The following is a 14614-nucleotide window of genomic DNA, read 5'->3' as shown; positions in this document are numbered from 1 at the left end:
GTTTAATTGCATGTGCCCCTGTGGTTCCAAAAATCAGTGCCAATCCACAAAGACAGTTTGAACAAGATTTAAAAGGGACTAATCTTCCGCTTTTTGCAATAGTGAACATTTTTCTATTGATTGCCATGTGAATGTAACCAGATTCAGGTTAATAAATACCAAAGTAAAGAAAACTAAATTATTGATGCTAATCATTTCAAGAATGGCAAAATAGCATGTCAAGAAATGAATTCCTATAAAAGAATTATTTAATTAATTATTTTCCATTAATTTTAAATTATCTTTATTTTGAGAACTGCACATTGCTTGCAGGTTCTACAGTACATGGAAGTGCTAAGGTAAATTGAAGCAGAATATTAACCCTTACATTTTAATAGWTTAATGTCTTTGTTTAGTTCCTAAACCAGTATGATTAACATTAGAATAGTCCAAAACCAAAGTTTTTCACTGGGATATTGCATAAAAGTTAAAACATCTTACAAATACATATTTAACTGTTTACAAGAGAAAGATTTCCAGCCGTCATGTGATTAAGAGTCTAGAAATATCTCAGTGCTCACTTAAACTGAATTTATAACCTATGATTGCAAAGGAGAAAAGTATAGTTAGAAATCATAAAAAAGTAGAGTTAGAAAGTTAGAAAAAGTAGAGTTTGTAAAGTAGAGTTAGAAATCGCTGGGCAAAGTAATATAGTCTGAAATGTAAATTGTTTAAAATTATTAATGTTTTAACCTGATCTCAGATTTTTTGCATCCCAAAACATATACTTTATATGGCGCAACTTGTCAGCTCTGGACAGCTGTTGCACTATAAAAGTTTCTATAGCTGTCTTGAAATATTTCTGTAGTAGATTTACTTATTCAGGAGGTAAAAGGCAGTACCCTATGACTTAAATGATCTTTCCACTAATATAAGTAAGTCAGAAAATAAAGATCTGAATCAGTTTCTCTAAGCTAGCTGCAGAAAAGCCTCTGATTTCAGCATCTCAGGGACACCTGGTATTGCAGCAGTTCAAGGTGCAGGTACTACCAGAAGCAGCTTTGTGTTATCATTTCAAATCATGAGCACACTTAGGAAAACCCTATAGCCTATCCTGATTTTCCTTCAAGGATAATAGTAGAAAGCAGTCAAAATCTATGAAAAAAAATGGTACAAAGATTTCACTTCATTTCTAAATACAAAAGTTGTGTGTAATAGGCCTTTAAAATCTGAACAGAAACATTAGGTTAATATAACCTTTCCAAGTAATCTGTAAACATTATATCATTGCAAGATGCTTGTGAGACAATTACAATCGTCTTTCATTCTGTCATACCTTCCCCTTTCTTCTGTCTCTCCCTCTGCCTCTTCTGTCCTTTTTTACTTCTTTTCCCACTTTCTGGTTTACCCCTTTTAGCAGTACAAGATCAAGACAAGCTACAAGGCATTTGCAGCAATCCCTACAAACACATTACTAATGGAACAGAAGGTTAGTGTTTGCTTGAAGACATGGAAATTACATTACATATTTGAGACTGTTCGACTTCTTTATGTACATATTCTGATGCTTCTGCTGGGGGTATTGTGGAACACAAACTCTGCAAGCGAACTGCTCAGAATTATAATGTGAATGATTTTTTAAGGTCAAGCATTTTTATTGGACATCATAGTCTTCACTAATATGGATTTCTATTTCAAAAAGTCAGTAAAATTCTCTCCCAAAGGAACATTTATGGTAATGCCATGGGAGACTGGGGTAATTCTGGTGTACAACCCTTTCCTTCTCTCTCTCTCATCTTGAAGACGATGGATTAATCTGTTGATTCACACTGACAGCTAATTAGACCACTCCTAAACTAATCCAATTGAGTTAGCTGATTTATCTTTATAGAATGGCTCTTAAAGGAAGAGTTGGGCTATCAAGGGCACAAACAAGCTCCATTATACTAAGCTTTATCCAAGTATTCTGTTCAGGCATGACGGGAGAGAACTGGGAAGGAACTCMTGCCATACCATAGCTGAATGACAGTAGTTGAGTTGCTGAAATTTTGTGCAAACATTGGATCAGAGAGAGAGAGAGAGATTCCAGATGACATGTTTTTAACTTATGTATCATTACATAAGTAATGATATATTACTATGTAATTTGGGGATAAAGGCTATTCAGAGAAGAAGTTTTTAACTATCTTTCTTTTAGGAAGGAAGGCAGTTCTGCAATGCACAGATATTACTGAATTGCATGGTTAGGAATATTATGCTGCTATTATGCAGCTGAACTGGAAAAGCACATTCTCAGAAGTCAGTGCTTTCCTACTGCTTAAGTGGAAGAAGTGGTTTCTAATTGTTACTCGTGACCAGCCCTATGAATTAATTAATATAATAATATTAACTTGACTTGTATTGAGAAAAGATCAGAACTCTAATGTGCAAGGTCAGGATGACAATACTTTTGCAGTATGAATTAAATCACATGATAGAAAACTGACATCCAAAATCTTATCTATCCAATTTGGTTAAGCCATAATAAATTGTGATTTTTTTTCAGATGTGTTCCCTTTAATAAAGAGACTTCAAGGCTTTCTTAAAGCCAGCATAAATGGACATGCATCTCTTACGCACAGAGCAGAAATYGTGCATTTCCCTTGAGAAATATTATGCCTTTGATCAATAAATGAGAGTAACCTATTTGTTCATGCAATGTCAGAAAGAAATTAGGCTATGCTCACAGGTTAGGAAATTCTGTCCTGGAAATCTGTCCTTGAAAAGATTRAATAGTTTTTGTGGGTGAAGAGGATCTTGAAGTGTAGCTAAAAGGCTGATTTTGGCTAACTATGCTCTCAGGCCACAGGATAAGATTATGATAATGAATACTTCAGCCCTGAAGGCAATAGGATCTCTTACTAGAAGAAGAATATGAAAAATTTTAATCAGGGAATAAAGTAAAAAAAAAAAAAAAAACCCACACAAAAAACAACAAAAACAAAGCGAAACAAAACAAAAATAACCAGGAAGTATTAATTAAGCATTATTTTTTTAAGACTGAAATGAGCTCCATGTCACAAACCTTGAAAAATCAAGACAGAACACTTTTCTGCCACTTTGGACAGTAATTMCAGGTAGTTCTCTGGTTTATAAAAAAGGGTCAGACTACGTGACATTATGGAGCCTTTGAAGCTTGGTAGTGTTGAATCAGTGAGTCACCCCCCTACTGGCATTCACTCTTTAATGTTTCATATATAGATTTATATATATCTATGTAAAATAAAAAACATTTAAAATTCCAGGCCTAATGAGGTATTATTTCCTTTTTTTTTCAAATGTAATATCATTTAGGGAATGTCTCTATCAAATGTCTGTAGAAATATCTTTCATTCTAAATGGATAATGATGAAGGATCTATTTCATGGAACTGATATAAATTCTTAACTGTAAGTATATGGTCCCCTAACTAGCTCCTGCTTTTTCTTCAGAATTATGTCAATTTTAAGGTGTAATCTCAAAATTCCACTGTATGCCTTGGAAGTATTACAAATAAAAAGATCTTTCTGAGCAATGAATGTGAGGACTCTGCAGGAGAACCAGATATTGCCACCCTTGTCCSATCTGTCATCCCACCTATCTTCTCACCTAGATGTTAAGGAAACCTGGGCATGCAGTGGTGGGGATTTGATGGTCTGCTCAAAGATCATCCAGATTTAGACTGTGGTAAAATCAGGATGACACCGTGTGCCACAAGATACRCTTGACTCACAGCCTAGACCCACCCCAGGCATACTAAGGCTCCTAAAAGCATTAGGTATAACTAGCTGTGGGTGGAGGAGTCAAGTGAAAGCAGTATTGGCTRATCAGGCTTGAATTTATTAATTAAGAACAAATAGATTATTGTGATTTCAGGTTTATATAAAATGAAGAAAAAAAGACATCTTAATGAAGAAATAAGTCGCATCATTGATTTTGTTTCTCTGTGGCTGGGCTTCATCTTTTCCCTTGCCAAATTACCATTTGGTTAACTTCAAGTCAGTCTCAAACAGTCTTGCCAGATGACTTTACACTTCCATAAAAGCTTCAAAGACCTAGGAACTGCATCTCGTTATCTAAACAGAAGACTGGATGCCAGTTTGGTGTACTTTCTTCATCAAAACTGCAGAGGATCTGAAATGCATTTTYCTCCTTATGCAGAAGAAAAATGAATTATTTTTGTGAAAAATGAATTATTTTTCACCAAAAAAGAGTGAAATGCATTTTCTGATAACATTTTGTAAAGAATATTTTGATAATAGATTGATTTCTTCCTCAATTACTTCTTGTGTGCATGTGAATTTCTTGCAGGATTTTTGTGAATTTGTGAATTTCTTGCATACTGGAGTCTTGAGAGCAAAGCCTAGTAGTAAGAAGGAAAGGCAATCATTTGGGGAGTCCTAGATGACTTTAGTTGTACGTCGTTCATCTGCAACAATCTCAGAGCTTGCCAATGTAGGAGCAAGCTCTAAACTCCCTCTTTCTTATAAAGGTGTAGTAGCTTTTAATATTAAATAGTTCATAAGAGGAAAAGTTGTCAGGTTTTTTTTTTCAGTAGAATTTCCCATGACCTTTGAGGAATAGTTAAGGGAACTGACGGTAAGCAAAGTTCACAGAAGTAATTTTTTCATGTGCTGAGGGCTTGGGAAAACATTTTGATGGGAAAAACATGCAAGAGAAATAAGACAGAAAAACTTTCTATGCTCTGCCCAGCAAAGGGTTTTTGTGAGTCACACAGTAAGAAGGAAGATGTGGCAGATCCACCTTTCGTTATTATTTTTCCTATGATTGATGTGCTTCACTGATGAATGGAAAACTCACATATTTTTCTACATTTTGTCAAAACCTTTCATTATTTTACCAAAATATTGCAGACTCTGTTCAGATCTTTTACCAGTCATATCTCTGGTCTGATAGAGCTTTAGCAATCAAAAAGCTTGGAGGAAGGAGGAGGAGGAGGCATTATGGTCATCACTGATGTCAATGGCATGGATGCATCACATCCCCAAAATTACCTTTTGCAAGGATAAAATCAATAGTTCAGCAAGAGTCTATTTCATCTGCACATTTAAATTCTGTCATAAATACATTTTATTCTCTAAATAACAGTATTATTTTAAATTGTGGTCCAACTATTGCTTTTTCATACATAAAAAAAAAAAGAATGTGTAAACAGGAATGTTCTGTTTTTGGTGTTATAAGACTGTCAGCAGAAGGAGCAAAGTACTGTTGATAGCACTAATCAGCTGCACTACCAATAACACTAATACTCTAAATTAATCATAATATTATGGGTCCCTTCCAGTCTCAACCATTCTGTGATTCTGTGATTCTGTGATTCTGTGATTCTGTGATTCTGTGTTTCTGTGATTGTTGTATAAATCCAGCAATGAATTCAGAAATGCCAGTAGTGCTTTTCTTTATATTATATTTTTCTCTATGTGTTACTGTAAAAAGGATGCACTTTTGGAAAAAATATTGAGTTGCCTTTTAAAGCTCCCAGCATGTAGCTGTTCCAACATAACCATTTCTTGTAGAGGYACTAATTATGCCTGAAATCTAGTTCTATTTCTTCTCTTTGTTTGGAGGGCTTAGACTGTTCCCAAAGAAAATAAGAGATAAAACACAGTGAAAGAAACCAAATGGATCACTTCCGAATCTCTCTCAAAGGTTCTAAAAAGGAAAAGAACACTGTAAGTTTTTCTTGGATGGCCAGTGTATCACGGTAGCATTTCAGAGGAACTACTGAACTCAGAAACTTGTTGCTGCACTTACCTGAGTTCTTTTGCAAATGTAGGCTTCAAAAGATATACCAATTCCAACTGAAAGCAATGGATATTTTGTACTTAAAATACCCAAGCTCCAGAAAGTCTTAGTTCTTAACACAGACTTGTGTATGTGGCTATAACTCTTACAGAAAGACTGCTTAGTAGCTTCTGGTTAATTGCTTCTATCTTCAAATGTGTTCAGCCTTTGCCATTGTTTTGGTGAAGCAAATATGAAAAGGTTTTTCTTTTTCTCTCAATGATTAATTTATTATATTCACTACTGTTTTTCTTTCTTTTTTTTTTTTTTTGAAAAGCTTAGCAAATTCTCCATTCTGAATGTGTGACTGCTTAAAATTTCTTAGTAAAATAGTTTCTTTGTTCTCATTCACAGTCAGACTTATTATCTCATATAAGAATTGTGGCCCTAATAAGAACTGGAATGACTCTTCCACTTCATTTTACATTTTACAATGCCATTTTATGTTTTCCAAGAGGATTTTATTAAATCTTAATTAGGGACAAAATACTCCAGTGTAGCATTGAGCCTTCCATAATGTCCTCTTCTACAGATCCATCCACTGACCTATGAATTTTGCTAGACAGCAGCAGTGAGATAGCTAAGATGAGAAAGAAATTAATAATCTCTTCATCTTCTGTCTCAGGACATACATAAAATTGATTTATGTATGTCGGAAATGATTTTAAGGACCTACAGCATTCTTTAACTTTGTCTTTTGAATTATATCTACTCTAATGGCCACAGGTTTCTCTAGAGCTGGAGGGGAGGGAAGAAATGCATTTGGGAAGAAACTACCTCTTAATTTTTTCTTACTACATTCTCTGATATAAAACATGATGTTCCATAAATGTGCCTCTATGATGGCATAATTACTTGTGGGTAATATTAAAAATAATAACAAAGATAAACTATCACTGCCTTTCCAGTTATGAATACCTAGAGGTGTGCTGTCAATAGCTGGTCAAGAAAWGGAGGAAAATAACTGTACTCAGTAAAATTACATTCAAAAAGAACTACTTCATTGCATGCTTATTTTGCTTTTGTTAAGGATTCTGCAATTTTCTGTTCAGCTCTGTGTATGCCCTCTGTGATTGGCAGCCCTGATACGCACCACACTGAGATTAGTTTGCTGCCACAGAATCCCACATGCCTGAGAAAGTACAGTGTTCCTGGAATACTCTTTTTTTTGTTGTTGTTGTTCTTATTATCATTTATTTTTGCATATAACTAATAGAACGAAATTTCAGAAAAACAYGATGTGTTGAACAAAAATGGCAGGGGCTTGCCAGTTCCTCCTCTGCAGCCCAGCTTCAGGCACCAGCATGACTCCAGGGTAATTTTTGGTCTCGGCATGGAGTCTGTTTGAAAATAGTTTCAAAGCAAAAGTGGGTGATGGCAGTGAGAGTGCGCCTCACAGCCTCTGGAAGAAGATGAAAAGGGGACTGGGAACTGAAGTGAAGTTTGTCTCTTGGGGATGTTCCAATTTAGTGATAAAGCTAAAGGATGTGTGGACTGATTACCACTGATCTCCAGTTTGCTCCAAGTGTGGGTGTTGGAAGGCTGGAGATATATTCAGAGACAAAGAAATCATTGATTTTTTTTGGAGAGTTTATAGACACTGCGTAAGATCCTTGCTTCAGGCCTTGCTCATGTTTTAGCATTCTGTAACATGTATGTATTTATATACTGTAACCAAATTTGATTTTGCACTGAAATAAAAAAAACAAGCACTACATTTGTTGCCACATGGAATCACTATTACTTGGCACTTTTTAGAGAAAGTAGCTATTGAAGGAAACTAAGAGGCTTCCCAGTTTTGGACCCATGTCTTGTCTCCCTGCCTTGGGTTAGCAGCTTTCCTCCAAGACTGAGTAGCAGGCAGACACCTACTGCCTCCATGGCACACAGCACACATGGAGGGGTTGCATTATCAAAGGAAAGGATAAATTAATCCAATCTCTTTAGAGTTTCTGGTCTCTAAAAACAGAGCTTCACTTTCCATGAAATTCTCACTCTCCCTGAAAAAAAATCTCTGAATCAGGATGAAAGGATGGTAAATTGATAAATCTTACTAGATTTGTAATTTTTTTTTGGTCTGGTCAAATGAAAAGATCCATAGATGAAAGTGTAATATTGCAAAAATTTGCTTGTTTAATTTAGAACTCGGAATACCAATTTTTTTTTTTTTTTTTTTTCTGAATGTAGGCATTAGATGAGCCATCCAAGCCTGCTGAGACTAAAGGCGTTACTTTGGACACTCATTCAGAGGTAGCACTCTTATCTCTTCCAAATCTCTCTCACATATCTGAAAGCAAAAAGTGAAAGCTAATTGAGTGACGTATCTTCCTTTTTCAGATGTGCTCCCCTGCCCAACTCCGACAACAAACAGAAGAGTTGTGTGCTGTCATTGATCAGGTCCTACAGGATCCATTGCCCATGGTAATCCACCTGTATGAGACTCACCTCTTCTATTGCTCTCTTTTCTGCTTGTCATTGATGAAGTCTGTRCTCTGTTGAAAATCATTTTTCAGCGCCGATGTGAATCCTCTCCAAGTTTCTTGCAGACCACCATGGAGTCAGATGTTGGCAAGGTAAATGAATGACATCATTACTTGTACACCAAAAAATCTGAGTGGTCATCAAAGCAATCAAATCATGAGCATAAACATAAGACAAAGTTGCAGTTAAAGGATGCAACACCATGGGAAGTGCCTGGTGTTTTAAAAGACTGTAACCACAGCTTTATACTTGAAGCCATTGCAATCTCTGCTGCAGGTTATTTCCCAAAGTCAGAAGTTGTCATATTATGAGAGAGAAGCTGTCTATTAAGAGTTTCAGAGGCTAGAATCCATGAGCAAGCAATGTTTCATACCTTTCCGTCTGTAGTGCAGAATCTCTGGCCTAGATTTTGTCCCATCTGTGTGGCATTATGACAGAGRAGCAATCAGTAATAGAAAAATACCTTTCAGAACAAAATTTTATTCATACTCAGTATCAGTTTTCAAATATAGTGATGATTCAAATGATTCAATAGCTCTAAAGTCCTTAAGTTGATTCCCTTTTTGAGTTGAGTCCTTAAGCTCTTAAGTTGATTCCCTTTTAACTCTGGTCACTCGCAGCAGAATCTGTCTTTCAAATCGATTCACCCTGAATACCTCAGAAACAGGCAGTGAGAGGCAGGGCTAACTTTCAATATCAGTGTTAAACTTATGATTGAAATGAACTCTACTGGTGTGCCTTCTGGGTTTAGAAGGATGACCAACCAAGAAAGGATGGACCAATAACATTTTTTTGTCTCAGGTAAATTTAATTTGGTCTCAGGAGCTGCAGGAAAGAGAAATTGGCAGAAATCCAAGAGAAAATTGGAGGAAAGGGACTTTTGGCACAGGGATGCATCAAAAACCTTTACAAGTCAATAAACTCAACATCTCCTATAAAATGTCCAATCCACAATGCAAAAATAGGATGCAGATGCAGTGGCCTTTAGTGTGTAGATTTTATATACTTTTCAAACTTAGGTTTTTTTTTTTTTTTTTGGAATAATTTCTGTCAGGTAGTGTGCAGTGATGAATCAGGCTTCAGGCAGCTGAAAGAGGTGTATAGGACAGTGGCTGAGAAAGGAGATAGAGACTTGTATTGGGGAAAAATCTTCCATTCCCAYACCAAATTCAGCGTGTTTAAGATGCTACTAACAAGCTAGACTTTTGAGCTACAGCATCCAAAACTTTCTTTAAAGTGACCCTTGGAATGGAAAAGCATTATTTAGCAACAAGTAAATCAAATAAAGGTAAAAAAAAAAAAGAAAAAAAAAAGAAAAAGTGATTTAATGGGATGCATGTAGGTTACAAAACTAAAGGTTGTAAAATTTTCAAAATAAGTGATTAAAGCATATAAACTGAGAATAAAATAGAGTCACAGGTGAGAAGAAAAAAGTATGCTACATATGAATGCTTAGAAATAGCATGTATTAGTAGAACAGTCAGATTAAACAATTTCTTGCAAAGGAGAAATTGAAAGAATATCAGTTTTAGGCTATTTTCTGAGCAAATGTAAGTTAAATCTCATGTGGCTGTCTATTGATAGCATTTTTGTGTGTATGTCCTCAGAGATAACTTAAAATTCAGCTTTAGAAGAGAGTGATCAAATTTTGACACGTTTTTGAGCAGTAAAAATAAAATAGTAATTTTAACTATAAATACTTAGAGGAAGAATTTAATATTATTTTATATCTCATGAACCTTTCTGGGCAAACTCAAACTGAAATTTTTGGGAATTTGAGCTATTAATAACTTGTCACAGTTATGAAAATCTCTCTGAGTTGCTCCTAAATTCTTTTTTTGTTGATATTTGATTTTGTATGCAGATGTCAACAACTCTRCAGAGAGCAGCCGGACGTGAAACCAGATATGTAAGTACTTTTGTAATGACTTTATGTTTTGAATTCAGAAATATCTGTTTTTGTATGACTTTTGATCTTGCTGCTGCAARTAGAGGAGCCAGTATGTAGCAGACTGGCATCTACTCATGACRTGAGGTATGTCATGTCACTAGCACAGGGTGAAGAGGTCAGAGCACTGGCAATTGAGAACTGAAGTGTTTTACCATTGTTCTAAATCCATACTATCTATATCCTCTTCAGTGTGTGTCTATTGGTAATTTTGTCAATGTGAATTTGATATTTAAAAATAGATATTTACATTTTTCCGTTGGTTTTTGCTTTCAGCTCAGTGCAGGCACTCTGATATGTGCTGGACTATTTATGGGGTTTAATTGTATGGATTAGTCTGAACTGTGGGGGACTTGGTTCAGCAGAAGTCCTTTGGTTATTGATAATCTAAACCCGGGGTTGACCAAATTTTGCCTTCCAAGGTGTAGAGCTCTCTGAAAACCCACAGCCTGCCCCTATGAATTGAATCTATTTCGTCACATATACATGCATTCAAGCKCATGCAGAAATTCTCTATATTAAGTCATCAGGTCAATTATTGAAACATTAAACTCAATTATCATTTTAATTCTGACTAGCACAAGCTGTTACTGCATGTTCCCTATTCTACTTAAAACTCAGCCAGTTATTTGGTAAGAAATGTCTGCATCATTCAGACTTTCTACTGAACCTCATATCAAAGCAGTGCCAGGAAAAGCAATAGAGACCTTCTAGTCTTATGCCAGCACAATGCTTGACTGATCAATTCAATTTTGTTTCTTGAATGTGCTGATATGCATGTTTTATTGCATGCTGTAATTTTTACTTGGCAGATTGTGCTGGTTCATATTAATTAGAWAGGAGATTGGAAGAGTATTTTTTAATGAAATAAAAGATTCAAGATTTCAAAAAGATTTCAAGATACTCTTTGAAAAGAAAATATATAATGCTGCCACTCACATACAGATCTCCAGCTCTGGAAACTRTGCCCTACTTACATCTACACAGGATAAATTCAGGCACCAAACTTACATCCATGTACATTTATTTATTTATGTGCTTTTGCCTGCAAAATCACCTTYAGGAACTTGTGCTTCCCAATCTCCCTTGGAAATTTCCAGAAAACTGAAACAGATCAATATTTAAAAACCTAAACAGTTGTTTTTATCTGAACAGTTATTGTTAGTTTGCTGAAGAGGACTACAGATGAGGAGAAGCTGAAAGAGCTGAAATTCCTGCTATTCTTGATAATATTCAAAACTGGACTGGATAAGGCTCTGAGCAACATGATTGAGATCTACCCACTTTAAGCATAAAATCTTTAAAGATTCTTTAACAATTAAAAAGTGAAAATTTGTTGCACTTTGAAAAAAGTACCTCTATTCTTATTTAATTATACCTAGAGATAAACTGGGAATGTTAATATTTCAACACCCTCACACAGTTGCACACAGTTGCATGTCACTGCATCAGTGATAAAAGCTCCTGTACCTAAACATACTGTTGTCTATGTATTTTACCTTTTCTTTAAATATGTTTCAGAAAAACACAGCTGAAATAACAATTATGAATGCATTACTTTTGCTGTCATTCAAGAACCATTTATCATCAAGGAAAACACCTTTTTGGGTTACATTCTTGCATCATTACTATAAGCACTATAATATTGTGTGCAATATTGTATATATTTCCCTTTTGCAGGCCAGTCTTTACAAATCAGCACCAATGGTGACAGAAAGCCAGACGGTATGTATTGCACAGCTCTGCTATGCCTTTTCTCAAAATTCAGAGAAGCAAAAATCTGTAGTAATTATTATTTTCCTCCCTAACCTTTTGAAGGAAGGTGCAGTCAATATCCACCTACATAGCTGAGTTGCTCCTAGACGACCGCATTACTTTTCTCTGAATTGAGTCCTGTTTCATTATAGTGACATTATTTGTGAATATAGTGTACCAAAGGACAAACCACAGAGCCTTGCCGAGTCCTGAGACATATGATAACTTGACAGTGAACTGCTGTTTATCAGACACTTTTAATGTTCCCTTTATTTTACCATTTTGTTTATATACAACAGCATTCTGACATTCTAATCCTCATACGAGCTGATTTAATTCAAAGATACAAAGCTCAGTGAAAAGCAAGAAAATCAATAGAGAAAGAGACAATATGTTCCAGGTTTTCATTTGAGTTCTAATCACATTTTACTCCTCTTGGGGCCATACTTTCCGAACAATAGTCAGAAGTCACACAGTCTGTCCTAGTGATCAAGACCACTAATAAATGCACACAGAAATGATGAGACATGTATGAGATTTTCTCCATTATATTTCAGCTAATGGAATTTTAGGGAGCTCCTGTTTTTTTTTTTTTTTTTTTTTTTTTCAGTTGAGCATTCTCTGAGCAATTTGTCTTTAAAGTTGCTTTTCGAACCTTGCTATACTTTGGTGTCTACAGCACTCACTACAACAAGATCTACTTTTAATTATGCATTGTGTGAAAGAGCACTTTCTCTTTTTTTAAACCATCTTCTTGTTCTCAGTTCTTGTTCCRAGAGAAACAGTGAATAATTAAATGTTCTTTCTTCACTTTCTGAGTGACATTCATRATTTCCTAGGTATTAACAATAATGCTCTTTCAGTCACCTCTTCTGCATGCTGAAGAGATGATTGCTTAATCTTTCTTTGATGGGTATGGAGACTGTCCCATATCTTTGAATTAGCTTGTTGCTTTCTTCCATCTCTTTTTCAAGTTTTTGTTTTGGGGATTGGGAGACTAAAACCATAGGCTGCCTTTGGATCGTTCTGAACACAACACTTACTTATGCAATGGAATAGGTSCTCTAGTGGTACATTTATTTTTAAAAAACATTTCCTAATAGTTTATTTGTTCTTACTTCTCTTGAGCAGTAAAAAGTATTTGCATAGAACTATGTGCTCACTCTCACTTCTGTACTCCGAAAGTAGAACTGTACTCACAACGCACTTCTTCTGAGTTGTTTCCKTGTCAACATGTGAAGAAAAGTCTTCCTGTGAAGAAAACATAAGCGAAAAAATAATTTTCAGCCTTGCTGTCTTTTCTTTAGTGCATTTTTTAATGTTTCGATTATCTATCAGCCTTACAGCTGTAAGCTGTAAGACGTAGCAGGCTTTTAGTTCTAAAATAATTTAGTAGAGTATTCCTCAAAGCCATTTCTATCCTTATGTATTATGTTTTTAGATTACGATGGCCAGATCCTCTGTTTTTCATAAAGTATATTTGAATATGACTTGCAGGCATTGGAACCTTTTCTCCATTGTTCTTTCTTTYCGTTTCTAATTGCCTCCTTTAGTTGCTCTTTAAACATCTCAGAGTTTTCTGATCTCTTAGTATTCTTAAATTGATACACACTTCCTCTGAAACGTCAATGTTTTAAGAAATAATCTGGTCATATATAAGCATTTAATACTTTTAGATGCTCCTTTTGTTTTTTATTTAATAGCTATTTTAATTATTTAATCCTGTATTCTGTTTCACCCGTTTTAAACAGGGATCACTGCAGTGGAATTGTTGTGTGTGAATTTTTGTTCAGGTAGGAGTTCTTTTCTCTGAGCACACTGTGATCTCTGTAATACTGGATTGTTCTCCAGTAGTCTCCAATATTTTAATTCAGTGTTTATGATTCAGTTAATAACCTCTCATCTTGTGGAGGCTATGACTGGCTATACTAGGGAACAATTTTTTGTGATGACTAAAAAGGTTGTATTCACATCTTTCACCGAAGAGACTCTCATCCAACTTCTGTGCGAGTAATTGAGCTTGTCATTGTGATCTTTTCTATACTCTTTAAAAAGTGATATGAGTGATTCATGATGCAGTGTGCAAGGCCAAACTAGAATACTAGCACCAATATACCAATAACACCAGYAGTCTGGTTATCATTTCTGTATATGAAATTCACCCAGTGCAAATTCTTCCATGTCTTAGTACTGTTTTTCGAGGTCTTTTTCGTTCATTATAATGCTCTATCAGTCATCCCTCGTTTTGAGTATGTAACAGGAAGATTTATCAAAAAATTTTTGTATTCAAAAATAGTAGAAGTCATATCTACATACAGAGCTGAGACATGTATTCCTGTATTTTGTGAACATGTTTAAATGAAAGTAATAGAAACAGTGCAAGGCAATTTCTTTTCTGTCAAAGAACTGCAGATAAGGGCTTGAAGCTGGACAGAACCTGGGAATAAAATGATTTTAAATATTTTAAAGGGAAGAGAAACATGAGAGAAAAATAGGCAGTGATCTTCATGATCCAAGAGTTAAAGCCAGGGTGTTCAAATTAATATCTATATGAATTTCTACAGCTTAATCAGTTCTGGGGTGTTTCTGATGTAACTTGACAGCTCAAAGTGATTTTTCTCTAATTCA

The 14614-nt window shown here is 35.2% G+C and overlaps 1 protein-coding gene across 1 annotated transcript in view; it reads left to right on the top strand.

Annotated features, from left to right (window-relative positions):
• Positions 1–14614, top strand: part of MLIP (muscular LMNA interacting protein) — an 82409-nt gene that overhangs the window by 46063 nt on the left and 21732 nt on the right. The window contains exons 5-10 of the mRNA XM_026034298.1: positions 1397–1468; positions 7990–8052; positions 8140–8223; positions 8316–8375; positions 10148–10192; positions 11912–11956. Of these exons, the coding sequence (XP_025890083.1) occupies positions 1397–1468; positions 7990–8052; positions 8140–8223; positions 8316–8375; positions 10148–10192; positions 11912–11956 (369 nt within the window). The remainder of the gene's footprint in view (positions 1–1396; positions 1469–7989; positions 8053–8139; positions 8224–8315; positions 8376–10147; positions 10193–11911; positions 11957–14614) is intronic.

This window comes from Nothoprocta perdicaria, unplaced genomic scaffold, assembly GCF_003342845.1.
Source record: "Nothoprocta perdicaria isolate Ctin4 unplaced genomic scaffold, notPer1 scaffold_141, whole genome shotgun sequence".
In the NCBI taxonomy this organism is placed as follows: Eukaryota; Metazoa; Chordata; class Aves; order Tinamiformes; family Tinamidae; genus Nothoprocta; species Nothoprocta perdicaria.
This window is presented reverse-complemented; position numbering and strand designations above follow the sequence as displayed.